General features: G+C 48.3%; 2 protein-coding genes and 1 long non-coding RNA gene across 4 annotated transcripts in view; all 3 read left to right on the forward strand.

Annotated features, from left to right (window-relative positions):
• Positions 1 to 4,452, forward strand: part of SVEP1 (sushi, von Willebrand factor type A, EGF and pentraxin domain containing 1) — a 124,122-nt gene extending 119,670 nt beyond the window's left edge. For both annotated transcript variants that reach the window (XM_084503922.1, XM_084503923.1), the window contains one exon: positions 1,851 to 4,452. In XM_084503922.1, the coding sequence (XP_084360048.1) occupies positions 1,851 to 1,881 (31 nt within the window). In that variant the 3' untranslated portion in view covers positions 1,882 to 4,452. The remainder of the gene's footprint in view (positions 1 to 1,850) is intronic.
• An 11,324-nt stretch (positions 4,453 to 15,776) lies between these two features.
• Positions 15,777 to 23,096, forward strand: TXN (thioredoxin). Its single transcript, XM_084503935.1, has 5 exons — positions 15,777 to 15,959; positions 19,864 to 19,968; positions 20,606 to 20,665; positions 21,414 to 21,479; positions 22,882 to 23,096. Exons 1-5 carry the CDS (start codon positions 15,936 to 15,938, stop codon positions 22,942 to 22,944), a joined length of 318 nt encoding a protein of 105 aa, XP_084360061.1. The 5' UTR covers positions 15,777 to 15,935; the 3' UTR covers positions 22,945 to 23,096.
• LOC311427008 lies at positions 16,041 to 17,248 on the forward strand. Its single transcript, XR_014687158.1, has 2 exons — positions 16,041 to 16,715; positions 16,870 to 17,248. It is a non-coding gene; the product is annotated as an uncharacterized lncRNA (long non-coding RNA).
• Positions 23,097 to 27,591: the final 4,495 nt, after the last annotated feature.

Consider the following 27,591-nt stretch of genomic DNA (forward strand, 5'->3'; position numbering starts at 1 on the left):
GGCAGTCTGGAAAGACCTTAGAGACTGCTCTGCCAAGTGGTTGCCAAACATACAGAAATCACAGGCAATGGTGCATTTATGTGTGAGCAAGCAGGCAAACCTGCAAGGTTTAGCCTTATTGTAATGCTGTAAATGGAGGTGTTTGCTGTGATGTAATACAGGATGTTCTTCAGGAAAGTCGGGTTGCCTGCTCTCTGCAAGCATTCAGTCTGAACTCTGTATGCCTCAGCTTGAAGCCTAGGGTCATGCAACCGGCCTTACAAATGATAATTCTTCTTACACTCAGTGTTGGGTGGTATCATTGTGTGGAGCAAAACGCAGTGCCTCTGAGTCAAGTCCCAGCTCAGACTGCCTGGCAGTGCCATCCCTGTGCCAGGAGCCACAAGGACTGGGCGTAGATCTTGTTCATGTATGCTGCCTTTTGCAGAATTTTACCCGTGCTTGTGCTTTGGTTTGCTGATTCATGTCTAACAGGGCCAGCAGTGGAGGTCTTCAAACCAGGAGTTGCCATCACAATGCAGGGCAGCATTTAAAAGTCTTAATTGCAGCTTTGTTTTTTAAAGATGATTTGTGAAGTTTGGGCACTTGGCTTCCAGGGGAGTCTGAGCAGGACCCAGCTTACCTTTGGGAAGCTGCTTTGTTCCACACTGCCATTAAGAGCCATTTACAGCCCTGGAGACAGAAGGCAGGAGGAATTGTAAGGGTGTTGTTGTGGTCAGGAATCAGATATAATAACACAACATGCAGCACGAGGTCTCTGCTCCCCACATGGAAGATTATTGAGGGCCATGAAACACATACTGGCAAAAATATCTGTACCTCAACTCCTCTCCAGCCATGCCTGCCTGTCTCACTGATCTGCCATTCATCTTAAGGCTCTGGATGAGGTACCTGCTTCAGCAATTGTGTTGTCCAAAATGAATAGCTTTCCTTTGTGCTTATATATATATATATATATATAAGCGAAGCAGCTTAAATTTACTGCCAACAAGCAGTATTTGGCTTTAGGCTGAAAGTTACAGATACAAAGTCTGATAATATTTCCATTTAGTATAAGAGGCAGGTGAGCCCAAATTCACTGGATTTATCTGCCAAAAATTCTAGAGTTTAACACTGAGAATAACTCTCTGAGAGTTTCAGGCTGTTACCAAACTGGACTTCTCTTGTTATTATTTTGTGTGTGTGTTGTTTGGTTGGTTTTGATTTGTTTTTTGTTGTTGTTGTTGTCTGATTGTTTTTTTGTGGTGTGGTTGGTTGTTGTTTTTTTTTTTTTTTGTGCAGGTCCACAGCTACCAGCAGCATTGTGAAACCCAAGAGAAGGTGGACCATTGGCCCTGTAGGCTTGTGGTCCAATAGCTCACCCCTTCAAGGGTTGTTTGAGAGGAGACTTCCCACACAGAACCGGAGGGGATGAGGGAAGATGGCAGAAACAGGCAGTCGGATCTGTTCTGTGTTTTGTTAAACATTGGCCTCGCTCCCTGTGGCTCTTTACAGCGTAGGATACTGTGCTGAGGACTCAGAAACTATACAGGCAGAACAGGAGTAAGTGCCACGATAGCAAAGATTCACTGTTGCTGGTTAACTAGGTGTGATTTACAAGGGGAAGTTGAAAGGGCCAAAAGCTTTTATCAGCATCCAGGAGTAGACGAGCTCCAAACCAGTCCATGATGAGTCACGGTTTACATTAGACATCATCTCCCTCCCTTTCCCTCTCTATGTAGTGCCTTGAGCTACAGCCCTCTAATCCCTGGTGCAGTTTCAGACACCTTCACCACATGCCTCGCTGTTGATCTTCCTCTGCATGCTCACCGCAGCACTGATATTATTTTGTTTGTTTTGTTTTGACACAGGAAACGGAAGGCTGGATTCTATCCCTTTTAACAGCAGAGCAGCAGTTTTACACTCAGAAACCTTTCTTCAACCTAGGTACCAGGGCTTGGAATCTAATGCAGTGTAAATCACATCCATCGCTTCCCTTCCCCCCAGCTCCCTTGTTTTGTATTTTTTTTTTTGTGATATATTTTTTCTATACACTCCATTTTAAAAGAAATCCTCTGTATTTTCCATTTACAAAAGTATTATCAAATATATGCTGCTACACACACACCATACACACATGCACATACCAAGGCAAAGATTCCTCCTGTCCGCTGAGGAAGGAGTTGTGTATGGCGAATGGTCCCTCCCATTTCTTACACACAGTAAGCTAATTAAAACGTACTATACTGCCAACCATGATTAAACAGAATAATGTGGCAATCATCTGCTTATCACCTGCCACGGCACATTGAAGTCCAGCAATCCAATAGTAAGGAGTAGTTACGTAAGGCTAACCAGGCAGCTAAACGTCGCGTCGGGCCTGTTTCTGAACTCAACGCTGATGTAAATTAGAGGTACATCTGATAAAGCCCATATTGTAACCAGAGTTTCTGGTAGGCATAAGAACATGCTGTAATGTTCGTTATGTGACGCTAACGTCCTTGGAAAGTGACTTAATGGAAGGCGTTGACGTGGATTTTACCTGAGACTTGTCAGTAAAACAGTCAAAAGTGTAAAAGAGATGAGAGAACATCATTTCATCTGGAGAAAGGCAGGCAATGTCTAGGCAACAACAGCCTCAGAGGCTTTTTGATTTACGGGCAGCTCAGGTTTCACTCTAGGGCTGGATAATCCAGGGTGCAGCAGTGGGCAGCAGTCAGACCGCCGAAACCGCTGCGTCCCACTTGGAAGGGGACTCACCACCCCCTGCCTGCAGCCAGCACCCCTTTCCTGAGTAAACTACGCAGCACATGTCTAGCAGCTGCCTGAAGTTTGGCTAGCCCTGGAGGAGGGAGAGAAGGCACAGTAGTGTTTACAGGCGAAACTTTGCAATGTGCTTACAGAAGGGTGGTACTTGCGTCATGCAGAACCCTCAGAGAACTGGAAAAGGCCTCTCTTGAACACACACACATGGGCAGGAATGCCCGGCTAGGGAAAAGAAATACTGAGAGCTCACATGCTGTCAGATTTCTCTTTTGCACACTGCCGATCCCATTGCATGTGAGAGCAGCGCGTACTTGAGCGCCGTCATTAAGTCGTGCTCTAATGAACCGAGGTGCCCAGGCTTACCCACGGTTAAGCGGTGTGGTGAAATTGTAAGGTGGAAATCACACACATGTGTTGAGGTCAAATGTTTGCTGATTGTCATCAGATAGCTGCAAGTCTGACCTGTGAAGGAAGGTGTTAGAGTGAGAACCTGAGAACCATTTGTCAGAAGCTCAGTTTTTCCCCAGTAATAATAACAAAGCATGACTGGCAGCCAACACCACAAAAGAAGGAGTAAGAATATAAAAGAAAATAAATTTTGTTCTCTGCAGCATTACTGCTTAGTTACCCTCTGGATTATGAGTGTGCACACCCTGCCCCACCCTTTCCCCCTTTATGAATTTACCTTCCTTTTATGAATGCATGAGAGAAATGTGATATGACACAAAAATGAGCTAATAGTTACGGGAGTAGGCCACTAGAAAATACTGACACATAACTGATGGCTGTTACGACCAAACAAGACCAAGACCGAAACAAGTGAACGTGAAAACCCCAGAGGAAACAAGTCAAGCTGTGAGCCAGGAACAGCTTTCAGCCAGCTGGAAGAAAAGCAAATAGGTAAGGAAAAGGAGTTGTTAAGGGGACGAGCCAAATTTTTCTGCAGGTTCCTTCCCGGTGGGAGCTGCAGCCAGCTGAAGAGTCGTTCCAGCTCCTGCAAGCTTCTTTTTTCTCATGGATAACACGTAGCCACATTCTTCTGGCTCCCAGCTCGACAGCCATCAGCGTTTACAACTCTGGTTCAAGGTGGTGTTTAATAAATGATACCCACGCTTCATCACATAGTCGCCACCACGTGTCGGCACTTACTTTCCTTGACCTTCTTGCTGCTGTGAACAGTGGATGAACGGGCGCCGCAGTGAGCAACATGGGATACGTCAAGGGAAAGAGTGCCTCGGCCAGAAAAGCAGATCTTTATTTATGTCACTCTCATGTTTTTAAAAAGTCGGTGGTCCCGTTTTCAGTGTGCTTCTCTGGTACGTGCCCTCACTGCCCTGGTGATCTCCAGAGCAAGACAGCTGTGGTTAGGAAGGTGCTCGGAGCTGGCAGGACATCGCTGGAGACTTTGGGGGCCGAGGGTTGGCTTTTAGCACTGCAGCTTCACACTAGTGACTAGTACATGGAGTTTGGGGATATACTCAGTCAATACGTTTCATAAGCTGATGTGGTGGTAGGACAGAGTAGCTGAAACTATAGGCTGTTATATTAGTGCTGTTGATGATGCTTTGATACTCGCTGGAACGTTTTCCCTTCCCGGTTCTGTGCTGTATTGTCATTTATGTCACTGCTTGTGTGTGTTAAACGACTTCTGTGTGATGCACTTTACACTGTAAATAAAGTTGCACCCTGTTTAGTACCCATATAGAAGCAACATCGCTTTTTTATTTTCATAGCACCTAGCAACAAAAATGTGTAGCTACCCTTTTGAACCTGCTGGAAGATCACGAGCACTGTGGAAACAGAGCTCCGCTCAGGGGAAAAGATGAAATAATTGCCAGTAATCTTAGATACGTGTGCTGGATTATCCCAGATCCTGAGATTAAAATGCAGTTAGCAGGTGATTTTTCAGATCCCCTCTGCTGTTAGAGTGCATTCCGAAACCCGTAGGGGCTGAGCGTATCCTTGGCACCAACAGATGCTATAAAACCTGCTCCACTCACTGCTGACTCCAGATGGAGATTCAGCTCACATCGTTCTGCACTGGCAGTGGAATTTTTAAAGCCACGGAGACTGAGAGGCGATTGAGGTAGAAAGTGTGCAAAAACAGAAAGGAAACTGTGGCTCCCACACCACACCTCCACACAATTATACGACATCGCAGTGAAAAGATTAAGGGTGTGGGTTCTGTGTTTTTTTTTTTCAGGTAAATTAGTAAGCCTTTCCATGCTTTGATAGATGGGTGTAGTAAGAGGAGATTTTGGAGTGCCCAAAGCAGAGTTTCAAAGCCTTCCCGTAACCCGCCAGCCCAGATGGAGACATGAGGTTACGGAGAGCGCTGTGAATGAGGCCCTAAAATCTGATGTGCATCTGATAGGAAAGAGACAAATCTACAAACAACATTAATCCCCCAAATACTGCTGATAATCCCGAGTGGGAACAGCAGTGGGCTGCCCTCGCGCGTGGGCTCTCAAGCCGTAGAAGCAGAGATCACAGCCCTAGGTAAAAGGAGGAGCAGTGGGAGCAGGGCTCTCGCCCTGCCCTGAAAGTCAAACAGGCTGAAAAGCTGGAGGGAGCTGCTGACACTTGTACCTCTCTACAAAAGATGCTGCTCCTCACAGGGTGATGGATGTGGATCTGGGGTGCAGGATAGGCTGGGGACGGACCGGGGTGACCCCCTCGCCCTGCACGTGAGGCCTGGTGGAGAGGACACCCGGTTCTTCCCTGCGAGCACTGGGCTGTCACTTCATCTTCCCCTTTCATGGGAAAAACGACCCTTTTTTTCTCCACCAAAGCCCTGCTGATGAAAGCAGGTGAGATTTAAGCACGATTATCGTCATTACTCAGGGCAGGCCTCCCTGCAGAGCCCCGAGGGGAGCCTAAATACCTTCAGACAGGGAGTGTTTTCCCATGGGGGAGCCCAGGGGCTCAGCTCCGGACTTGAGATCGCTTTTTTGGGGGCTGGATGAAAGCACGGGCAGGAACACGGCCTTGCCACCCCAGCAGCTCACCTCAGGAGTCCGGTTGGATTTTATTAAATAGCTGGGGTAACGATCTGGGGTTAGGGATAGACAGCTCATTAATTAATCCTGCTGGTAATGAGCAGGGAGGTGCTGCGAGCAGCTGCGGGAACAAATTACATAAAGGGAGGATGATCGTATTAAGGGGGGAAATGACGTGAAATTAAAGTTGGGAATGACAAGTCGGTGCTTCCTGAGAAAAAAAAAAATAAAATAAATAAATGAAATAAAACGAATGTGCCCCAGGCGTGAGGGCAGGCCTCTGCTTTGAAGAAGCTGCTGCTGCTCTCTGGATCCTTGCAGGGTATTCACAGAAAGAGGAGAAGGGGCGAAGGGGAGGGATGTGGACAGCCTGCCCGGGGATGCCCTAGCACTGAGTGATCTGCCCTGATGTGGTGTGGAGACGGGGACATCCAGCCTGTGCTGGGGCTTCACAGCACCAACTGGTCTCTCGGGCTGTAGGGGGCTGGCTCCCAAGCTCGCTGTGCCCCTTTTGTGAGCCAGGGCAGGCTCTCGGCTGCTGGATCTTTGTGGAGCCACGAGGAAAGGGGCAGGATCTTGGGTTCCCTCCAGCAGCACTGCTCATGGGACTGGCACAACCCTATGGGGAAGGATGGCAAATGTGCATCTGCTGCCAAAGAAGACCCCTAATGGAACAGGGGTGGAAAGAAATAAAAATAAATAAATAAAAAGTCAAAAAAGCCTTTAAAGGGAGCCAAAACCACTCTTCCACTGCCCGCCTGATTATTTTGCACAGAGGGGGTGATGGTGTCCGGCTGGCAGGCTCAGGGCACACCACTGTGGCTGAGCACCCCCCAGGCACCTGGGACAGGAGAGGTGATGGCTTTTTCACACCCTATGGAGGTGCTTTTCCCTTTTTTTTCTGCTTGCAAGGAGGGACTGGGGCTCCCCAGCTATGCTGCCAGGGCATGAACAGATGGTTTGCACAAGGTGTTCACACTTGCCCCTTTTCAGCCCGATCCCTTTTGTTTTTCAGATGGCTTTTCCAGTCTGCCCAGCTCGCTGTCAGCCCTGCTCCTGTGCTTCAGGGCAGTGCCTCCCAGCTCAGCACCGCCTGCTGAGGTCCCGTCCCCATCCTGCAGAGCCTTGCCTCGAGGACAAGGGAGCTCCTGGCCGGCAGTGCTGCGGGGACAGGGTGCTGCAAGGCGCTCTCCCAAAAAGCTGCTGTTTGAGGAGAGGCCCCAGCCCCACGCAGGAATGCCCTGCCGGTGCATCCGGGCTGCATCTGCGCAGGGCCGGCCGCATTTCTGAAGGGCTTTTGCCCCTCCTGCAAGGGGAAAAAGCTTGCCGGCACTCCCTGCGAGCAGCAGTAGCATGTCAGGGCACGAGGAAATCTGCGGGCTGCGGAGCAGCTCCGCGTGCCGCCCGGCGGGGCTCCTCCTTGGAGCCAAGGTGCCTGAGAAATAACCCGGCGCCTCCTTGGAACAGCCTCTGTCCCCCAGCCGAGCCACTTATCCTCAGGAGGAAATGGTTTTGAGAATGGTTTTTCCCCAGAAACTCATCCCCTCTGCCGGAGAAGGGCTTTGCTCGGGAGCGCGCACAGAAGGAGCACACACACTTCTCCAAAAACCCATTCAGCTCTAAAACAAGAGGCTCAGAACTTGTTTTTCCTCATGCAAAGGCACTGCCTTGTTGTCTTGTGCTCGTACAAGCAGGGTAAGGTGACCCAGGCTTACAAAGGAATTTGCCGCTGAGGGATGAAGTGGTATTACTGCACCGGCCAGAAATATTCAGATAACTGCAGGAAAATATAGTGGTGATGCGGCTGTGGGTGACGGTGCCCTGTCTTGCACCATCAAGTTGCTTTAGAGTTAGAAGAAAACAAACCTTGTACAAAAGAGGAAGGGGCTGGCCTTTTCTTTAAACTACTTTCTTGGTAGTGAAACAGCAAGAAATAGAGGAGAATATGGACAACAGGAGGCAGGTGAGAAACATTCATCATCGGGGCTGTAACTTGGGGACCCAAGTGGAGTCCCCTGTCCCTGTCTGCAGGCACTCCTGGCCACTGCTGGCATCAAGGCAGCGAGATCTCTGGGCCTCTTTGCTAGCCCAGCCTGGCCATTTCAGTGCCCAGGCCTTGGGTACAGCGCTGCCACCAGCCTCACACCGCTCCTACAGCTTCCTTTTGAAACCTCTCCCTGTTTTCCAGCACCTTTCCAGGAGCTCCCAGAGATGGAAGAGCCAGAAACAGCTTTCTAGCAAGCTCACCTGCTCCCTATCCCTTTTTTAACATCCCTAGTGGAATGGAAAATCCCCGCTGGAGAACACGTCGAAGAGCCAACACCAAGCAAAAACACTGCCCTTCCCTGAGTCAGTCAGCAGCTCCTCTGTTCTTCATCTCCTTTCACTCGTTAACTTCCCCGTTTTGGGGTGGCTGTGCTTCAAGAGTCCTCCTCGGGGTCCCCATCCTGCTCGCCCACACTCGAGCAGGATCTGGGGAAACAAAAAGCAAAAATAAGTTTAAAGCAAAAAAAAAAATAAAAATAAAAATAACAACAAAAAAAAAAGGCAAAAATAAAAAATAAGCAGGATTTGGGGATACAAAAGGGATTATTTTCTGCAAAGAGGCTGACCCCTGTACTCGGTGAGGACTCAAAGGGGGAAATGAGCCTAACCCTGTGCATTATGCGTTCTGGATTTTGCCTCGGAGACACCTAAACCTCAGACAGGCAGAGGGAAAGAAAAGCATTTTGTTAATGCCCAGGTACACGAGGCTGGCTTCCTGGGCTGCAAGCAAAGGAGTCTTCGGTGGTTTTGAAGCAACCAAAACGAGGATGTGGGAAAGAAAAAGGCAGCCTTATCTCCCGACAGGCCTGTGCTCTCCAGTGGGGGCTGCAGGCTCCTGGTGTATCTCACCATGCCACATTCACTGGCCGTGACCTCCTCGCTGGGTGGAGCATGGGACAGAAAGCCCTGAATAATTTAATATTGACCCAGCAGGGGAGGAAGCAAATAACTCACAGACTGTGATCGAGGCGGCTTTAGAGGAAAAGGAGACACCTCACTGCAGAGGAAAAATGTTGTCTGAGGCCGTGACTGCTGAGAAAACTGGACTTTGCTGCATGGTGTTGCTCCTGGATAAGGTTTCCAGAGCGTGTGCATGGAGCTTTGTACCATGGCTTCTCATTAAAGAGAAAAAGTCCTCAGGAAATTGGCTAAAGAGGAAGAAAACATAACACTGGGCTTGTTTTGCTGAGTCAGAATGATGCAAGGGTGCTCGGAAGGAACAAACACTGGCTTTGAGTCACCTGATAAAATCGTGTACCTTGACTATCTCTCCAGTCTGCTGACAGAGAATAGCTTCAATGAGCAAAATCCTCGGTAGCCTCGCTGATCTTTCCTCGTAATGCACTTTGTTTGCACGTCCCCTGCTTTGTCCTGTGCCCTGCGCAGCACGCGGGCCCGGGATGGAGTCCTGCACAGCTCACCGTGTGCAGGACTTCTCTAACAAAGACAACTGATGTTGATGAAGAATAAATCACAGATCACAGGACCACAGAACGGCTGGAAGGCACCTCTGGAGATCGCCTGCTCCAACACCTGCTCAGGCAGGGACACCCAGAGAGGAAACGTCCCTCTGGGTTCAACTGCAAGCTGTGTTTGTGCTTAAAGAGCAAAGGATGTAAAAAGGGCTTTTAAATTTGGTGAAATTTAAAGGGGGTAGACCTGGGGCAGAACATCCCATCCATACACACCCCCTGCCTCCAACACATCCCCACTGAGCCTGCAGGGCTGCGGAGGTCACCAGGCACGGTGCTCACCAGAGTGCTGACAAGTGCTGGCTTATTGCTGGCGGCTGTGGGAAGCCCATTTATGCCATTTACTCCAGGAGGAGACTAGGAGATGCGGTGGCCTGCAACCCCAAAGTCAGTTTGGCAGTGGTTAAGTGGAGGAAAACAGCGGCTGAGTCATCTTTACTTATGACGTTGGACAAAATCAGGTCTCAAACATCAAAACAAAAAATCTCTGCCCCCCCTACAGACTGTAGGAATGTGAAATGTCGCCAGCTCTCCCAAGTAAAGCAGCCCCATCAGCTGCAAGAGGCTGGCATGTCCAGGGCCAGGCCAACAGGCAAACTCATTGCTACATAAGAGGGGGCTCTCAGCGTGCGCCTCTAACATTTTTGCCAGTCGTTTTCCCCGTCACTGAGTGGTAACAGGGCGTAGAGAGACTAAGCAGGCAATACTAACACACCAGCTATAACACACCTGCTTTCCCCTTCATTTTCTCAGCAGCCTTTGCCTCCTGCCCCGTTCATACTGGTGGCCAGAAAGTGTGGATGAAGGCCAGAGGTCTTGCTGGAGCCACCAGCTTTGTGGTGATGCCAGGGGTGACAGCCCAGAGCCGGGTGCCTTCAGCACCTTGATTTCTCCATTTTGGCTCCTTTGCCAAATTTCCCCAGAACCCCTCTGCCAGCTGCCCACCGGCCTCACTGTTAACAGGAGCAAGCCTCCGGGTCCAGGGATCACAAAACACAACAGCAACAAGCGAAGTGAATCTGCAAAGGCATGCAAGCACTGATGATTTGCCGAAATGTGCCCCAAAATCAACATCCCAACCACTGCCCCTGCACCACTCAGCAGCCACTCTGGCAGAGACCAGCACGTGGTCCTGTGATGCTGGAAATGGGTTTTGCTGGGAGATGGGGACCAAAGCTGGGGAGCAACCAGAGAAGGGGGCCAGGCTCTCCAGTGAGGAGTTCCTCACGGTCCCATGCCGTTCCTTCCCTTTTCCAGAAATAACCCACCCTGCCACACAATAAGCATGCTTGCTGTCTGAGAATGCTGATGGCGACTGGGCCTTTACTCCAGCACTGAAAGGAGCAGTGAGTCAGGAGAGCCCTTAACTTCGTTAAGAGCTTGAAGGACTCCAGAACTAATTTGCCTGTCTAGACCAGCGCGGTGTCTGGGTGCTGCCTCTCCTCTGTTGTTGCAGCATCTCTCGCAAATGTCGAAATTAGAGCATGGTTTTTCAAACTCAGAATTTCCTTTCTCTGTGTTGCATCACCAGCTCTCATTATTTCCTTTCTGCAGCTTTTTCTTCTCTCTTTTTTTTTTGCACTGTCCAAACACTTCTTGAGCTCTGGCAGCTCGGTGCTGTGACCACTGCCCTGGGCAGCCTGTCCCAGTGCCCGACAACCTCTGGGTGCAGAACCTTTCCCTAGGTCTCTTCTTAGGTCTCAGAAAAGCTGCTCACCAGTCCAAGGCATCACTCAGGTGAAGCCCTGCAGGAACCCTGACACCATCCCAGGACACAAGACCTTGGAGAAGGTCACCTAAACCCCAGTGTCAGTGCCCAGCCCTCTCGCCCTCAGCCAGAAGCATCTTGCGTCAGGTTGGGATGCCCAGGGCCTGTTAATAAATGTCACATTTCTCAGAAAGCCCTCAGAAGTCATTGAGGTGTTGCCGGGAGAAGAATTGTGCTGCTATAAACCCGGATTGTTTGGCTCCTCTTAATTAGCCACAAAGTCAGTAAACATTAACTACGCAGGCAGGTCATGTGATGCACGTAGATGGTTAGGTCCCAGATGAAGGCTTTAATTTATCTATATATTTATTTATTTTGGGGGGCCCTATTCTTGGAGGTGGGCTCTCTGGTGTCTGCAGAAAACAAAGGCAAGGCCCCCTGCCTTTCCCTGCACACGCAGCACAAGCACCATGGTCAACTTGAAAGCCTCCCCCCAAAACCTCAGGCAGAGGTCGAGGTGCAGCCCAGCTTCACAGGGAGGCTGGAAAGAGACCCAGTGCTTCTCTCTCCTTCGGGTGCTGCCACAGCTCTGAAGAACCATGGCTCGGGCCACAAAGGTCCAGACTTGGTGGGGAAAGCCAAAGTTTTGTTTCCTTCTCGTGCTCGAGGTACACGATGGATGAGGCAGGTTGAAGGGGAGCCTCTCCATCCCGGGGGTCTGGCTGTGTGCCTCCTCCAGCCTTCTCCTCATTGCATGAATCACAGCCACCTCTGAGCACGTGAAGAGGCAAGTGAGTAGGTGCATGTCTCATGAGGCCGGTAGTGGTGTTTCTTCCTGTCTGCTTTAGGGCATCCCAGCCGAAGACGAGTCCTCAGCTTGTTTTGATCTGGCTAGTGATTTTGGTTGCCCTGGTTTTCAAACGCTTTATTACAGGCACCTTCAGGGAGCCTAGGGTTTTTCAGGATGTGGGAATGTGGTGGCCATCCTCCCACCCTGCTCCTCGCTCTAAAATTGGTTGTGTGAGACTTCTGCAGGTTGACGCTGCGTAATTTGCACATCCAAAAATGCAATTGCTTTGAAACCTGTCAGCTGGAGCGCTTCCGCAGTGTAAACACAGGCTCTCCAGCACCACCTGCTCAGACACAGAAATGCAACTGCATGTGTAATTTTTGGGGACTGGAGCTTCTGCACGTCTCCCTTCAGTGAGGATTACATTTCTGTCCCTGAACCTCCATGATATCACAGGCTCTGTGTTTTTTAAGCTTAGCTGCGTGCCCGCACACAAACACCTCTTAACCCGAGTCAGCTTCCACTGCATCAGGAGGTGCAGCACACTTGTGTCTGGGTACAGAATTGAGATGCTCCAGGGGAACATGCGGTACTGGAAGGACAGGGTGATACGGGAATATCACACCCTCCTGTTAGGGCCCTGGACAACTCTACAGCCTCAGCGTGCAAACCACATCAAGCAGTACTAAATCATCCATGGTGGGTGCATCGCTGCTGAAGGCCCAAGTCCTCCAATAGCTCTGTACCTTGTGCAGAAGAAAAGCTGGGAGGTGCCAGCATCTCTCCCTGCAGAAAGGAGAGAGACAAAAGAGTTAAAAAAGATGAAAACAAAAGCTACAGGAGAGGTCAAGAATGAAGTGAAAAGCAACACAGGGAAAAGGCTAAAGAGAGAGAAAGGGAGACAAAGCAAACCAGCCATGTGAAAAGAGGAGGGTGTCAAGTCCTTGGAAGCAAAGTTTGCGAAGTACACCAGTTAGTAATATGGATAGGATGTGGAGTGAAATTAAGAGCTGAAGCTCCATTACCTACCCACTGCTTCTCAGATGCAGCTTCCCGCAAAAGGCATTAGGCAAGTAAGTGTCTACCCTGGAGACTGGATTTGACATTAGGACACCTGAATGGCAGTAGCCAGAGAGAGCACAAGGTGAAACTACATAAGCCTGTCTCCAGCATGCATGGATTATTTGCTTTCTGTTATTGAGCTTTTAAAAAGCAGTTAAGGGAAATTACGGCTTGAAATTCTCTGTGTCACTTTGCAAAGCATCCAGGCGTGACAGGGATCCTGCATGCTGCGTTTGGCCCAGATGCAGGTGCCACTTCATCGATAACATGCTTAGGAAAGCTGGGTGGTCACTGAGCCCAGGACACTTCACTCACAGGAGGTGCACTTGGGATACAGGGTGCTGAGGGGGCCTGGCAGGTGGTGGTGGGGCTGAGCAGGACCCACCAGTCCCGGGACAAGCTCTGCCAGTTCCCTGGAAGAGCAGGGCTGATCCTGGGAAGCAGAGTGTGTGCCAGCCTGCTTTCCTTCTCCTCCTCCTTTTTTTTTTTTTTTCTCTCAGTGTCTCATCTCATCTTTCAACCAGACATGCTGTGCCAAGTGTTTAAAAGACTCCGGGTAATTGCGCTGCCGGTGTGTTATCCTAGGAGAGAGAAGCGTGCTCGCTCTGTGAGTTAGGCTGGCACAACACGCAGCACACCTATCTAATTATTAAATATTTATTGCGCCTTTAATGGGTCAGTTACAAAAGCAGTATCTTCCCGAAGAGCAGGCTGGAAGGAAAGGGAAAGTGCAATTAAAGGCTCCTGTTTCATTGCAGTGTCAGGGCCAGATGAAACACTCCTACTTTCCATTGAAAGGGGCTGGCCTTCCTATGATAAATGTGATGTGGCTAATTCTTGTAAGCACTGCCTCCTGCAGATTCCTCCATTCCACCATTGCTTAATGCTGGATGTGCCTGGCCACCTGAGACAAGGCCAAAATCATGTTTTCCATGAAATTGTCCCTTCTACTGCTTCACACGCTTGAGGATATCGGCAGGTATCATGGTGTTTTGGGGAGACTCTTGTGTCCTGGGTATGCTCAGGGGAGTGTGAGACTTGTGAGAAGTTAGCACAAGCTGCTGGATCTCACTTCAGTGCCTGGCAAAGCAACAGAGAAGATTACTCAGAGGGATATTGAAAATCACTTGAAAGGCAATCCAGTCATCGGGCGAAGCCAACGTGGGTTCAGGAAGGGGGATTCATGGCTATCTAACTTCATGTCCTTTCACAACCAGGTTACCTGCCCGATGGATGAAGTGGTCCTGTGGCCTGCAGGTGCTGCTGACACCTTTTGAGGTCTTTTGGCCCCAGCACCAAATTTTTACTGAATCCCCACCTGGATGCTAGTACAGGCCAAGGGATGCCTGAGTCCTGCCTACTCCTAGGTGGTGCTGATTAATCTACTTTGAGGGCACCTAAATTCAGACCCGACAACTCTCTCCCACAGCCTTCCTGTGCATCAGAAAGCCACAACTCACCCTTATTGGAGCAGGTTTTCCTGCAAAAACAATACAAAAAGGCTGGATTGTGTGATTCTGTGATTTCTGAGGCCTCTGTGGCCTGCCTGCTCTGCCCTCTGCCAGGGGGGCAGAGGGAGGAAAAGGCAATGCTGCCAAGCCACAGACACGAACCGTGCGGGGCTGGCTCTGGGGCCGCGGAGGGTGTTCACAGCCCGTGAGGATGTGTTTTGGGCAGCCTGTGAGGATGTGTTTCCAAAACACGGGGCAGGCACCGGGAAGCGCAGGAGGCAATAAATGCAGATTGAAGCGCTTCCGCGGCGGGGCCCCTCCGGCTGTTTCCACGTGGGCAATCGCTGGGCTCCTGCCAAGGGGGGAACCGCGGAGGATGCCGGAGTCGTCAAAATGGGGTTTTGAGGAGGATAAAGAGTAAAAAAAAAAAAAAGAATGTTTGTTGCTGGGCTCATGCAGGGTGGGAGGGGTGCTTGGTGCTGCACCCTGTGCTTGTGGCGGTGGGAGACTCGGTGGAACATGGAATGGAATGGAATGGAATGGAATGGAATGAAATGGGAATAATGAAATAGAAATGAAATGGGAATAAAATGGGAATTAAAATTAAATGAAATAATAAAATGAAATAAAAATAAATTTTAAAAATGAAAAAAATGGACGCTGAAATTAAAAAAAAATATGAAAAAACGGACGCTGATGTAAAAAAAAAAATTGAAATGAAACAAATTGAAACAATGAAATAAAATGAAATTTCAAAAGTGAAATAAAAATGGACACTAAAATGGAAATTAAAATGGACACTAAAAAATGGAAATTAAAATATGAAAAGTAAAATGAAATAAAGGTAAAATGAAATAAGGCGAAATAAAATGAAATTTAGAAAATTAAATGACGGGAGATAGTGAAATTTTCATTTTGGAAAATGAAGTAATGGGAAATGGGATTAGAAAAGGAAAAATAAATGAAGAAAAGTAAAATGAAATGAAGTAAAATAAAAGGAAATAAAGTAAAATAAAAGGAAATAAAGCGAAATAGAAGGAAATAAAGCGAAATAAAACGAAATTAAAAAAAAAAAAAAAAGGAAAGGAAAAACGAAATAACAAATGAAATGAAACGAAGTAAAACGAAACGAAACGAGGTAAAATGAAATAAAATAAAAATGGAACAAAACACGGTGAAATTAAACGAAATAAAATGATATAAAGCGAAGTGTGAGGGACTGACACGGCGGGGCCGTGCCCGCCGGGCCCTGAGGCGCGGCACTTCCTGCCCGCCATTACGCAGCACTTTTCTGCCGCCGCCACATGCGCCCCCCCCCCCCCCCCCCCTCCACCCAGTGGTTTCGCCCGTCCCTCTCCCTTCCTCCCCCCCCCCTCCAGGGAGGCGTAGTGGTCTCTCCCCCCGCCCTCCTCCCGGCGCCCCTGATGCCATCCTCGCCCGCGGGCAGCCGAGCGGCGCCCTCCGCGCCTGCGCGGCGGCGCGCGCGGCGGCGGCGGCTATATAAGGGCGGGCGGGCGGGCAGCGGCGGCAGAGCGCTGAGGCGGGCGGGCGGCGGCGGGCGGGTGGCACGGAGCAGCGCAGCCGGGACGCGCGTGTGCACGCGGCGATCTTGGCCCTCGGGCTCCTTTCTTGCCGCCGGGGAAGCCGCCGTGAGCCGTCGCCATGGTGAAGAGCGTGGGCAGCTTGGTGAGCCGCTGCGCGCGCGGCGGCCGTTGGGCGGCCGTTGGGTGGCCGTTGGGCGGCCGTTGGGCGCTGCCTGAGGGGGAGCCACGCGGTGGGGGTGGGGGGGCGTGTCGTGAGCGGCAAGGGAGAGCCGGGCGCTGAGGTTTTAAGGGGCGGTGAGGGGGCGCGGAGCTCGGCCAGCGTCCTCCGAGCGAGGTCTTTTTTGGGACAGGAGGGGTCCTGTGGGGCTGGCCGCGTGCTCCCAGCCCGGGATGCGGCTGTGGGGGGGTGCTGCCCCCCGCGCCTGCTGGGCAGCGCCCTGCTGCAGTACAATGGGAAGCGCCGCGCTCCTCCCGTGGCGAACCTCGGAGGTGTTGACGTCTGACAGCTCTCGTGGCCGAATATACCTCAAACACCTGCGGAGGCAGAGAGCTTAAAGCCAATAAACTGCCGTATTTTCCCCAAAATGGGTTATTATAGAAATTCAGCCTCTTTTTTGTTTGCAGCCTTCTCCCCCCCCCCCCAATTTTGCCCTACGGAGCTGCAGAAGAGCTTTGAGTAAGATTTGAGGGTTTGGGTATAGTCTTGGAATGCTTAAAAATGGAGTCAGCAGACCTGGTTTCGCAAGGGGAGCGTGCTGTAGTGTAAAGGGTAATGCGGGCTTCCCTCCCCTGCTGTCTGTGCGCATTGATTTAAGCACGGAGCTGGACTCAGAGCACAGCTGTGTTGCTTGTCCACCGAGAGCACGGACTTGGGTCATGCTGACAACAAGGTCTTAACGTGGGTAAAACATTGTGCAGTGCAGCTGAGCTTTACAGATTAATTCTGAATTGCAGCGAGGCAGACCTGCATTCTGTTCAGAAGCTGTTCTGTTCAAACCCCTTTTTGTACGGCTTGCAAAATTTAATTGTTCTGTATGTGATTTTTAAAGCAGCATGAGCATGACACCTACCTAGATACGGTCTGTGACCTAAAAATGTCTTCAAAACCTGACCAGCTCCCGAGGAGTGGCTGCCTGCAGCACACTCCGCTAGTCCGCCTCAGGTTCCCAGTAGTGCACCCATGACTTAAGTATGTCACCCTGAGATGGATGACTTGTGGAAACTAACAGGCTTGGATGACGGGGCCGCGGTGCCTTTTAAAGCAGAAGCTAACAGGATGTAATAACCTGTTTAAAAAGCTGGCGTTGCTGAAGCCTTCCTCTTCATGCCAGCTGCTTCTAGTACCTGAGTCACAGCAAGTCTTGGTGACTCGCGGTTTGGGTGATAGGGCAGTTTAGTCTTTGGTCTGTTTATGCTAGTACCTTTTTTTTTTTTTTTTCTAAAAAAAAAAAAAGCACTAAATTATGTAGTAGCCATTGGCAGTCAGCTGATGATGGAGTTAATCCAAGTTCAAGGGTGACTTGATAAGTGTTGGAAGTGTTTATGACTGTGGTGCTGTGTTAAAGCTGTCTTGTGCTGCTGGGGGCAGTAGACTTCTCACAGCATTCTCCGTGGTCAGTAGCCTCCATTTTGAGGTATTTGCTGGTCCTGGGAATCCCTGCTGCACTGGGGCCTCTCATCGCCACCTGTTTTCTCTGACTTGGTCCTTGGAAACTGAGACTCGTTAGCAGAGAATGCAGCATGCATAATTCTGCTGGAGGAGGCTGCAAGCAAAATGAGGCCCTCCATGTGCTCAGGGAGGAGGTTGTAGCTGAATATTCAAAAAACTGGTCAGAGGTTTTCCCCACAGTGAGGTGAAAGTATTGCTAAGGAAGTTGTAAAGATCCTCTTGACAGTGTGACCAAGTAGGAGGTGTCCTGCCTGTTAACAAAGCTTTTCATATGAAAGCTTGTCAATTCACACAGTTAACACAGAATGCAGGTCAGAAAGGTCAAGTAGTTTTCTGTTGCTGCTGTCTTCAGGGTCTTTAGGCTCTCTGGGGAAAGAATCAACACTTTCTCCCAGTTTGGTATCTCTTGGCTCACGAGAGCCAGCACCTTTGCACCCTGTGTCTCTCCTTGGGCTCCCCACAGCGGCTTCATCTGATAGTGGAGGTGCCTCGTAGGGTAACCCCTGACTGCAGACCAGACAGGAGGAATCCTGTCCTCCCACTCCGTCCTTGTTCCGCACAATAGCGACCCGGGATGTGCGGCTGTGTGACCACTGCATCCCTGGGCTGGACCTCCCATTGTAGAACACAACAATTATGGAACTGGATAGAAGAACCAGAAATGAGGAAGGTGGTCTGATTGGCAGGTGCAGGAGCTAGAATTAGCGAAGAGCTGGTGATGATAATGCAGAGGTGTGGGAAGCCATACCAAAAAATCTAGCTGTATGGCTTGGATGTGTGAGGAGCGAGGCGTGGCTGAGGAACTTGAGGCTCAAGTAGCTGCAGGGAGCAGATCGCATGGACTGCGACATGCATGACCGTGGAGGTAATAACATGGAGGTGGGAACAGGGTGTTTCTGAGGTTGGGCTGCAGGAGCTCATTCCGTGGTAGAACAGCAGTGTGGAGAGACAGGAAAACTGACTGCTCTCATCTCTCAGGCCGAGAGCGGGCGTCAGGGAGCGTTAGCTGCTGATCTTACAGCAGGGTAGGCTCTGAGCAGCCAAGGTGCAAGGGTGGAAGAGCTCGGCGTGTGGAGGCTGCGTGTCTGAAGATAGCTGCACTGGGAGGCTGTGAGAGCTTCAGTGGGAAGCTGTGATGCCTGATGTATTTGGATTTGCAGCAAGTTAGGAAAACTTCCATATGCTTACGAATACTGGTGGGGGTTCCTCTCCTTGTTTGTTAAAACTCTGACTAATTAGGCTGCTTGTGCTCTGGGCTTCTTGCCTGCACGGCATTCTTTAAGTGGGGAGATGTTTTACTAAGCTCCAGTCTCAAGTTAGCTGACGTTGGTAGGACCAAACACGGCAGGCATGGCAGCACGCATGTTGCTTTTAGTCAGCCTCTGCTGACAGCACGCCAGTGTGCTGCCCTGCGGGGTTGAGGAGAGTGAAGCAGCAACTCTTTGGGTGCAATACCTGAAACGAAGCCCACCTCAGCAGCTCTCCTGAAGGCTGCGTTGCTGTGAGAGCAGAGTTCAGCAATACTGGAGTGGCTCGTCCTTTTTCTAGAAAGAAGCTGTCAGGAAGTAGCTGATGAGCATCAGCATTTTCTGCTTCTGCCTGAGATACTTGTTTGCCCTCTGCTAGCATGCAAATAGTTATTGCTTTTAATGTCTTGCATTTCTGGTAAAACATTCAGTCTTTGAAAATACAGTTAATGGCACATAAGGAGCCCTAAATTGCACAGAACATAATCCAGAAATGACTGGTGTGACCAAGTGCAACAGACTTGTTAGTTACTTGTGTAGTCCACATGTGTAGCATTGGCTTGGCTATTGAAGTTACACTTCGGTTCACTTGGCAAAGCAAGCTACTTATCCTGCGAAGCTGTTGCTCTAGAAAATACACTGTAGAGTAAACCACACAACATCAACTTGGTACTTTCTGTTGGCTGGAAGAGGTATCAAACTGGATGAGCGTGCGAAAGCTTGCCCTCAAATTCTGCAGAGGAAGGTGTTCCAGGAGAAAATGAAGTCTTTTCATCAAGCCACAAATGAAAAAAATTGAAATCTTCAAGATCATGAGGATCACATTAAGAGCGTAGCACTACTCAGTATGAGCTGAGGATTACAGGCCAGATTAATTTCTAGGCTAATTTCAGTAGTTCACTGAGTTGTGGTGACTGGGCGTTGTGGTATGTCCTACATGAGTCAGACACCGGTGGATGCTAGTCCTGATGAAAGCAACTCACACAGAAGCATGTGCATGATGATACAAATAGCTTAGTTTAAGGGAAATCAGTGTGTGAAGGCTGAGGGAAAGCTAGCTTTGGGTTTAGACTTCTTCCTTTCGCACAGAAGATAATGTCCTTAACATGTTCAATTTTTTCTTTTTATAGTCTGAGTTTGAGACAGAACTGAAGTCTGCTGGTGACAAGCTTGTAGTAGTTGACTTCTCGGCCACATGGTGTGGACCATGCAAAATGATCAAGCCATTTTTCCATGTAAGTACCATTGTTAAGACCTGTTTTTGTCAGTGGCTGTGCTGAAGAATATACCAATATTTTGTGCTGCTTGTCAGTAATATGGAGGGAACTTCCTTTGTCCGCATAATTTGCATTATTTTCTGGAAGGGAGAGAAATTGCAGAAGTATCTACTCTGTTACTATTTAGTAAAATATACTGGTCTTTGATACAGCTGAGGGCTGACACTGAGCTGCTGCTTTCCTAAGGCTTCTACACATCTGCCTATGGGGTGTAATAGTTGCATTGTTTCAAGAATAGTGGAGTTGAAACAATGTTTCTCTTTGTGTATATACTGGCTGTAATTTCTTCCAAATGCATGGAAATAAGCTGCAGCACCTTTCTGTGATCAGCTGAAGGTTGTAAGAGAAGTAGAGACATTTCTCCTGTGTTTATTTAAGGCTTCTCTCTAAGGAATGGGTTTCAACAAGTTTCATCAGTCTTACGGATATTGGAGCAGAAAATTATTTCTGCTTTGGTCAGTAACATAGCTGCTTTAAGACGATGTGGCAACTTGCACTGGGGGAGGGAGCAGCAGGGTTGCAATTTCTGTGAACATGTCTCTTACAAGCTAGCTTTCCTGGAGCACTAACTACATAATTTCTTCTTTCATTCTAGAGTTTGTGTGAGAAATTTGGGGATGTGGTGTTCATCGAAATCGACGTGGATGACGCCCAGGTATGGTCAGGGAGGGTATGCTGAGAGAGGGTTGCTGATGAGATCCACGCATGTGACAGTGAAGAATGTCTTTTAAATGCCCTTGGAGATGCTAAAACAAAATGAGATAGGGGCTTAGCAACTATACTGAAAAGAATGTTCTTCTCAGGTGTCCTTTAAGAATTCAGGCTGCTTTGTCTGCATAGTCTAACCCCCATGGCATGCATTAGATAGCTTGCAAACACTGGTGCTCTGTGCTTTGGGAGGGAGTGTTAGTCTCAAAGGCCTTAATCTGTTTTGATGCAATCTTTCCTAAAACTAATGGCTCACAACTGCAAGAGTGTCTGGTCTTTACACTGCCATTGGCACTGTTTCCCCTTTTATGTCTTGAATCAAGAGCAACAAAATGTCTGCTCTATAGCAATTCAAGCAACACTCAATAAGTACTTGAACAACGTCAGGTTGAAACAGGAGAGTTGCTGTAGAGCTCTAGAGCCTTACAAATAGTGTTTTGATGCAGAGGCCTTTTTAAAAAAAAAAAAAAAAATAGTCCAGGTATAGTGAACATGTTCTTGCTAAACTATGAATTAGATGCTGAGAAGAGGATCTGATAGGTTTGCTTCAGGGAGATGTTAATATCAGATGCTTTTGCTTCTTTTTGAACAGTAATGGCTTTGCCCTATTTCCCTAATCAGAAGGAGACTAGTGGGTTCTAAATTGAACATCCTTCAGATGTGCACAACTGAAAATTGCTTTCTGTCTCTTCCAGGATGTTGCTACACACTGTGAGGTGAAGTGCATGCCAACATTCCAGTTCTACAAGAACGGAAAGATGGTAGGCTAAACTCTTGGAGTTCATTTTCCTGGAAGGGGCAGGCCTCTTTCGAACACTTAACAGAGAGGATTGGGAGTATTAGATCACGTGGTGTGCTTTCTCTTTATAATGTATCTGGGGCACAGCTGGCATTGGGACAGTCAGGAGAGCAGTTGGTTTATCTTAGTGTTGCAGCAAATGGTAGCGTGGGCCACCAGCTAACTGATGAAGCAAGCCCTGTTGAGCAGGGTAGTGAGCTGAGTGTCACAGGTTGTACAGGTGGATCTTCAGGAGATACCACGTTAAGTGTCCTAGACTGTCTCAGTGCCCTGCTTTTACTGATCTTGGTTAGCATTTATCTGGATGGAAATCATGCTGAAGCAGAGACATGACTGGATTCCATGAATTTATGCAGCCCTAACAGAAGCCTAGCTTGTGCTGAATATACACCCAGCTGAAACAGCTGCTTGGTGCTTTCACATAGACTGTACAACCTGTGGAGGGGAGGTCATCCCTCTGCCAGAGCCCCTCTGCATCCTCTGCCAAGGTGGACAGGTGGGATGCAAGGTAGTGACAGCACAGGGTGCTGGTTATCCACCTGGAGTAAAGACACAGTGAGATAAATGTGTAATCTGGGGCTATAGTTTGAGGAAGCTGAAGATAAGCTTTTCTAATATTAAAAAATGCCTGATATAAGATCATGGCTGAAGGCAGTGGAATTGCTCCTTGAAAAGCAGGCATTAAATGTTCAGCAAGCTTCCATTCAGATAAATATGGGGCCAAATGGTGAGTAATAATGAACCTTTGGTCTTCTCAGGATAAACTTCCACTGCTTCAAACAAAAAAATGGAAAAATCAATGTGTTCTCTGGACACGTGTATCAAGCAAGCAGTCTTATGGCCTGTTGTGTAATGCCATACATATATTGCACCCCAGCAGGCAGTGGATGGAGCCAGTGTTTTTGAGACATGAATGTAGCATGTCTTTGCTGTCTACGTTGCAACAGAGACAGTTTTCATGTAAGTCAGGCTCTGGGGCAGGTCATTCTGAGCAGTCCTTCCAGAACACGATAGGAAGGGGTCTGGAGCGATCCAAGGTAACTTTAAGATGCATCTGCTGAGAGGTGACACCCAGAGTTCCTTCAAGCCTGTATTTTTTTAGTTCTTATGCAGCACTGGTTCAGGATCAACTGTTTTTTCCTTTCACATGTCAAAGCCTCCCAACCGTGGTAGTCTGAAAGTGATTCTTAATAGAGTGCACCAGTTTTTGTGAGCTGAGTGGGAGGTGAATAGCGTAGCCCACGCAAAATGCTCCCTGTTTTGGGCATAAGGAAATCTTAGTGGTAGCAGGGCTGAATAGACCTATGTTTCTGGCTGTTACGCAACTAGATGTTATGCACTTCTAAAAATTGCTTTCTTTACAGGTGCAGGAATTCTCTGGGGCCAATAAAGAAAAACTGGAAGAGACCATTAAAAGTCTAGTCTAATCTCCAGCCATGGGGACACTGGAGCATGCCTGCTTCGGCTAAATTATAGCCTGTAACTTTTCTACTTAAAAAGAAATCCAGTCAAGCTATCTAGGTTAAATGGTGGAAACTTCTTGATCTATGTAAATGAATACAATAAAGTGTAAATTCTACACTTTTGCTTATTGCCTCGTGCTTGGGTGAAGATGTGAGCAAGTTCTTAATGTCACTGAGGTGCCAGTTTTGCTGTGCTAAAGGAATACTGTCTGGGTGTAAAGGCTCTTGACAAGCAACAATCCAATACGGGGTTACTGCTGAGCATGGGAAGTGGGTGTTGAAAGGTATCACTGATGGCTCTTTAGGAGAAGGCTGCTGGCACATCACCCAGGTGGTAGCTGCCACCCTCTGTCTGAAGGGTGGCTGTCTGGCTTGCAGGTGCAAAAAGGTCAGCTTGGGAGTTGTAGAAAAGTGGATATCACTGATATGGATGGCTTCTTTTTAGTTAAAGGTTCATTTCTCAAGCCTTATTTTAGGCTTAGAAGATAAGGTTATGTGTGTATTAAGCATGGTACAAGTACCTGAACATGCTACAAATTCTGCCAGGGAAGTAAGGTAGGATTTGGGGCTGCTGCCTTCCTGCCATTGCAGTTTTGCCTTGCCACTGGGGTATGATCTGGTTCTGTTGGCAGTGGTGTGCGTATAGCCTCTGGGCTGGGCCACTTGCTTGTTCCAGATTACTGCCTAGGCGAAGGACTAATGAGGCAAAACTCATCATGTCTTAAACCTGAGATATTTTAAATCTGTATGTTCTTGTCTTCACTTAACTGATCTACTGCATTCTTACACTGCACTGGATACATCTTGTGCTAGACTGTAAACTGGACTCGGCAGTCCTCCAGACCTGTCAGTTGTCCAGATTAATTAATTAACATGACAGCCTGTGTGTACTGTTTAACTGCTGTTTCCAGAGTTACTGAGGACTGCCTTGTCCCCTCCATATCAAAACATCTTTCTTGCTGGCCTGGGTGTTGTCTCCTGGGTAAGGCTCAGTAAACAAGGAAGCAGGGCTGTAGCTAGCAGCTACACCTAACGCAGCGGTTTGGGGAGCTGTGTTGCTCACAGGCTGTCACGGATGAAAACGCAGGCCTTCCTGCTACATCTGTCCACAAATGTGGAATGAGTGAGCCTCTTTGTGGTGAGCAGTGACTCAGATCACACTCACATCACAGGCACGCATGAATTTCCTGCTGCTCAGGAGGGCTGTTTGCTGCCTCTGCTCCCTGCTCAAAGGATTTTTCCATTTCCAAGAAGTGACCGCACCCTCTGGCTGAGGATGAGCCATCAAGAATTGTGGATGTAAGCTCTGGGTTGTGCTGATACAATGAGGAGCAGAATACTTTCCCTGCTGCTCTGGCTGTTTTACTGGCAAATGCCTGTTAAGAGCAGGCAAAAGAACTGTTATTCAGAAATCATGATCGGGTTAAATTTGAGGTAATGCTGTGTTTAACAGGATGCAGCTCTGAAATATTTAGGTAATACAGAAGTGATGGCAAATTCAGTTGGGAATGGGGCAGGATCAGGAAGGTCCTGTGAGTATGTCATGTGCTCAGAAGGCTGCAAAGTAGCTCTTGCAAGGACAGCAAATCTTCAGCTTCCTCTGCTGCAGTATTTTCAGTTTCTACAGGCAGGAGCATGGGCTTCAGCCTGCTGAGAATGTGTATGTTGCCCTAGTGTCATAATTTGTGCTAGAATAGTTGATTTTATTCCAAGTAGCTGGTGTGGCGCTGTGTTTCCTCTCTAGGATGAGAACAATGCTGACAGCACACCGATGTTTAGTTGTTGCAGAGCAGCGCTCACAGGGAGCCAAGGCCTGCCCAGCTCCTTGTGCTGCCCCAGCAGGAGCAGGCTGGGGGTGCGCAGGCAGCGGGGAGGGGACACAGCCAGGACAGCATGGGGTGTCATGTGGGACAAACACGGGGGGATGCTGCTGAGGGGGGCTGGGATTGGTGCTGTGGGTGGTGAGCAATTGCTTCGTGCTCTTACTCTTGCTTTTATTGCTCTATTCTTGCTTTTGTATGCTCTTCTTGCTTTTATTCTCTTGTCATTGTTTTCCCTTTCTGTCCTATTAAGTGGTCTTTATCTCAGCCCACAGATTTTACTTTGTTTTTCTTGGTTCTCTTTTCCATCCTACAGAGAGGGAATAAAGGGTGAGGGGAATGTGGTTTGGGAACAGCTGTGCTGCATATAGCTGCCTGCTGGGTTAAACCACACCACCCAAATGCAGTGCTTCCAAGGAACCTCGCTGAAAACTTGGGGCATATACCCAAACACTGGCCTCAATGTGCTCCGTGAGAACTCAATGAGCGTGGTTTTTGCTGGCTAAACGGAGCTCTGTCCTTCATTTGAAGGAACGAGACCAGTATTACCATATTTCAGAACATACAGCAGCTGGGTTAGTCTCCTTGAAATCATTTAGCTCTGGTGAGAAGCAGGGATGTGACCTGCTTTCATCCTGTGATCTGAGAAAATGCCTTTAAGGGGGAGACAGTAGATGACCAACTGACTTGAATGCACACCACATTTCTTACATATTTGGTGCAAAAAAAAAAAAAAATAAAACAACATATAAAGGCTACTTCTGGGAGCAAGGGTTCCTTCAGGGAAGGAGTTATCCTCCCCTCAGGCAATGACTGCAGTCTCGTTTTATTTGGCCATTAAGTGGCTGAGATCTGTGCCTTGCTGTCAAACCAGTAGGGCAAGAAGCTTTTCTCCTTGCGCCTGTTCTGTAGCTTCCAGCCTCAGAGTGGACTGGCCGACAGGAAGAAAAATACTTCCTCATGCACAGAAATTGTACATGTGGCTGGGATGAGTAGGCTTTACCGGGGAACTGTGAAAGGAAAACCAAGACAAAGGGGTTACAGGGAGTGGACAAGGGAAAAATGCAGGGTTAGACTGCGGTGAAATAGCCGTGCTCCTTAATTCCAGCCATGCTCCGAGCCCCCTGCAATATGCACTTGAGAAATAATTCTTGAGCACCAGCACATCACTGCCATGTCTCTTGCAGTACTCAGCCTAACTTCAGCTCCAGCTGACCATTACCTTTTCCTTCTTTCCCAGACCTGGATTACGTTAGGCTTGGATTTGATAGAATAGCATTTGAAATAGTTCTGATTTCTTGGTGTTTGTTCATCATAGCTAACCAGCTGTAGCAGGGACAAAAAACAGCTCCTAATACCTTATCAAGCTACATGGTGTTCAATACTTGCCTAATGCCAACCTCGTAGCAGACAACTTCCCAACAACTTCGTTGTCCTTTAGTCCTGCAGATTTGGTAAGGATCACGCAGAAGAGCTGAGGGATCTTTGAAAAAGTTGTGTGGAGACAGGGGAAATGCAAGTGGTGTTTCTTCTCCTCTCTGGAGGTGGTCCAGGCTGGTAAACAGAGAGGGTGCAGCAGTGTGAGAGCTGCATGAGGACTTGCTCCCACTTGCAGCTGGCTGAGAAAACAAGTTTGTACCATGCAAGTCTCCACAAGGTGGCAGTGACTGTTTCTGTACTTTTTTTTTTTTTTTTTTTTAAATACACGCACTCTGGGAATGCCCTGTGTCTTTTCCTTTGTGTGCTGGGGTGCTGGTAGCTCTAGGTAATGGGCTGGAGGAGAGCAGGGGGCGTTCTAGAACTTCTAGAAACTCTTGAACTCCTCTTCCTTTCCCGGGAAGCTTCTATCTTCAGTTTCAGAATGTTAATGTTAGACAAAGAGTGACAGCAAACAGTGTCTGCCGGCCCACAGTCCTTGTGCAATTGGATGGAAGACAGGCTGGACAGCAGTGATACTGCTAACGCTCTGCCTAAAAGCACACAACTCATTTATTGGCAGACAGGGCCTATCCCAGCACTGCACAGCTGTACCTTTGCTCTCCAGGGGACCCTGGCACCTTGTTAAAGGGCAGAAAAATACAAAGTTTTTGTGAACTTCAACCTGTGAAGTTCAGAGGTGGAGCAGGGTTGTTGTTGTTGTTGTTTTACACATAACACTATGTTTTTGTATTAGAGCTACCTTGCAAAATCAACTGCAGCTCATGAAGTGTAAGATCTGTACGCTGAGCTGTATCTTTCCCTCGTGGTCAGCGTTTTATTACAAAGCAGGCTGAAGACGGAATTCTTCTGACAAATCATTTTACAAGGGACAGGAACCCCCTGTGGCTGTTTTTAGTTTGCTACAACTCTCAGCTTTACATGAAACAAAAGATCACAAAATTAGTGACCTTAAAACAATTCAGTAATTTGGGACTTGCAAGTCTTCTGAAAATTTCTCAGTAAAGAACGGTGGAACAGAAGCAGGCTTCTTAGATGGAAGATTTGAAACCTCCTGGCAACAAACTCCCTTTTTTTTTTTTTTTTTATGTTGTTCCACACTGTGCAGTGGTATTAATTTTCTCAGAGGCCAATTGAAAGCCACAGCATTGGAGCTAACACACACTGGTGCTCTTTTCCCTTCAGAAACCCCTATAAAGCAACAAGCACCTCTCCTCTAGTAGTTGTTCTAAATCTTAAATGATCTCTTCCTGTTGACAGATAGATCATCTAACTCTGCCCTTGTAAAGACTCCAGGGCCTTTTACAGTCTGTCTTCAGAGACCAATAACAAGAAAACAAAAATCAACCACAAA

The sequence above is a fragment of the Aythya ferina genome, assembly GCF_964211825.1.
Source record: "Aythya ferina genome assembly, chromosome: Z".
NCBI lineage: Eukaryota > Metazoa > Chordata > Aves > Anseriformes > Anatidae > Aythya > Aythya ferina.

Excerpts from the sequence above, each read along its gene's own strand:
- TXN (XM_084503935.1), top strand. The coding sequence starts at position 15,936 with ATGGTGAAGAGCGTGGGCAGCTTG. Across the intron at positions 15,960-19,863 it reads TGAAGAGCGTGGGCAGCTTG|TCTGAGTTTGAGACAGAACT; the intron begins GTGAGCCGCTGC and ends TTCTTTTTATAG. Across the intron at positions 20,666-21,413 it reads TCGACGTGGATGACGCCCAG|GATGTTGCTACACACTGTGA; the intron begins GTATGGTCAGGG and ends TGTCTCTTCCAG.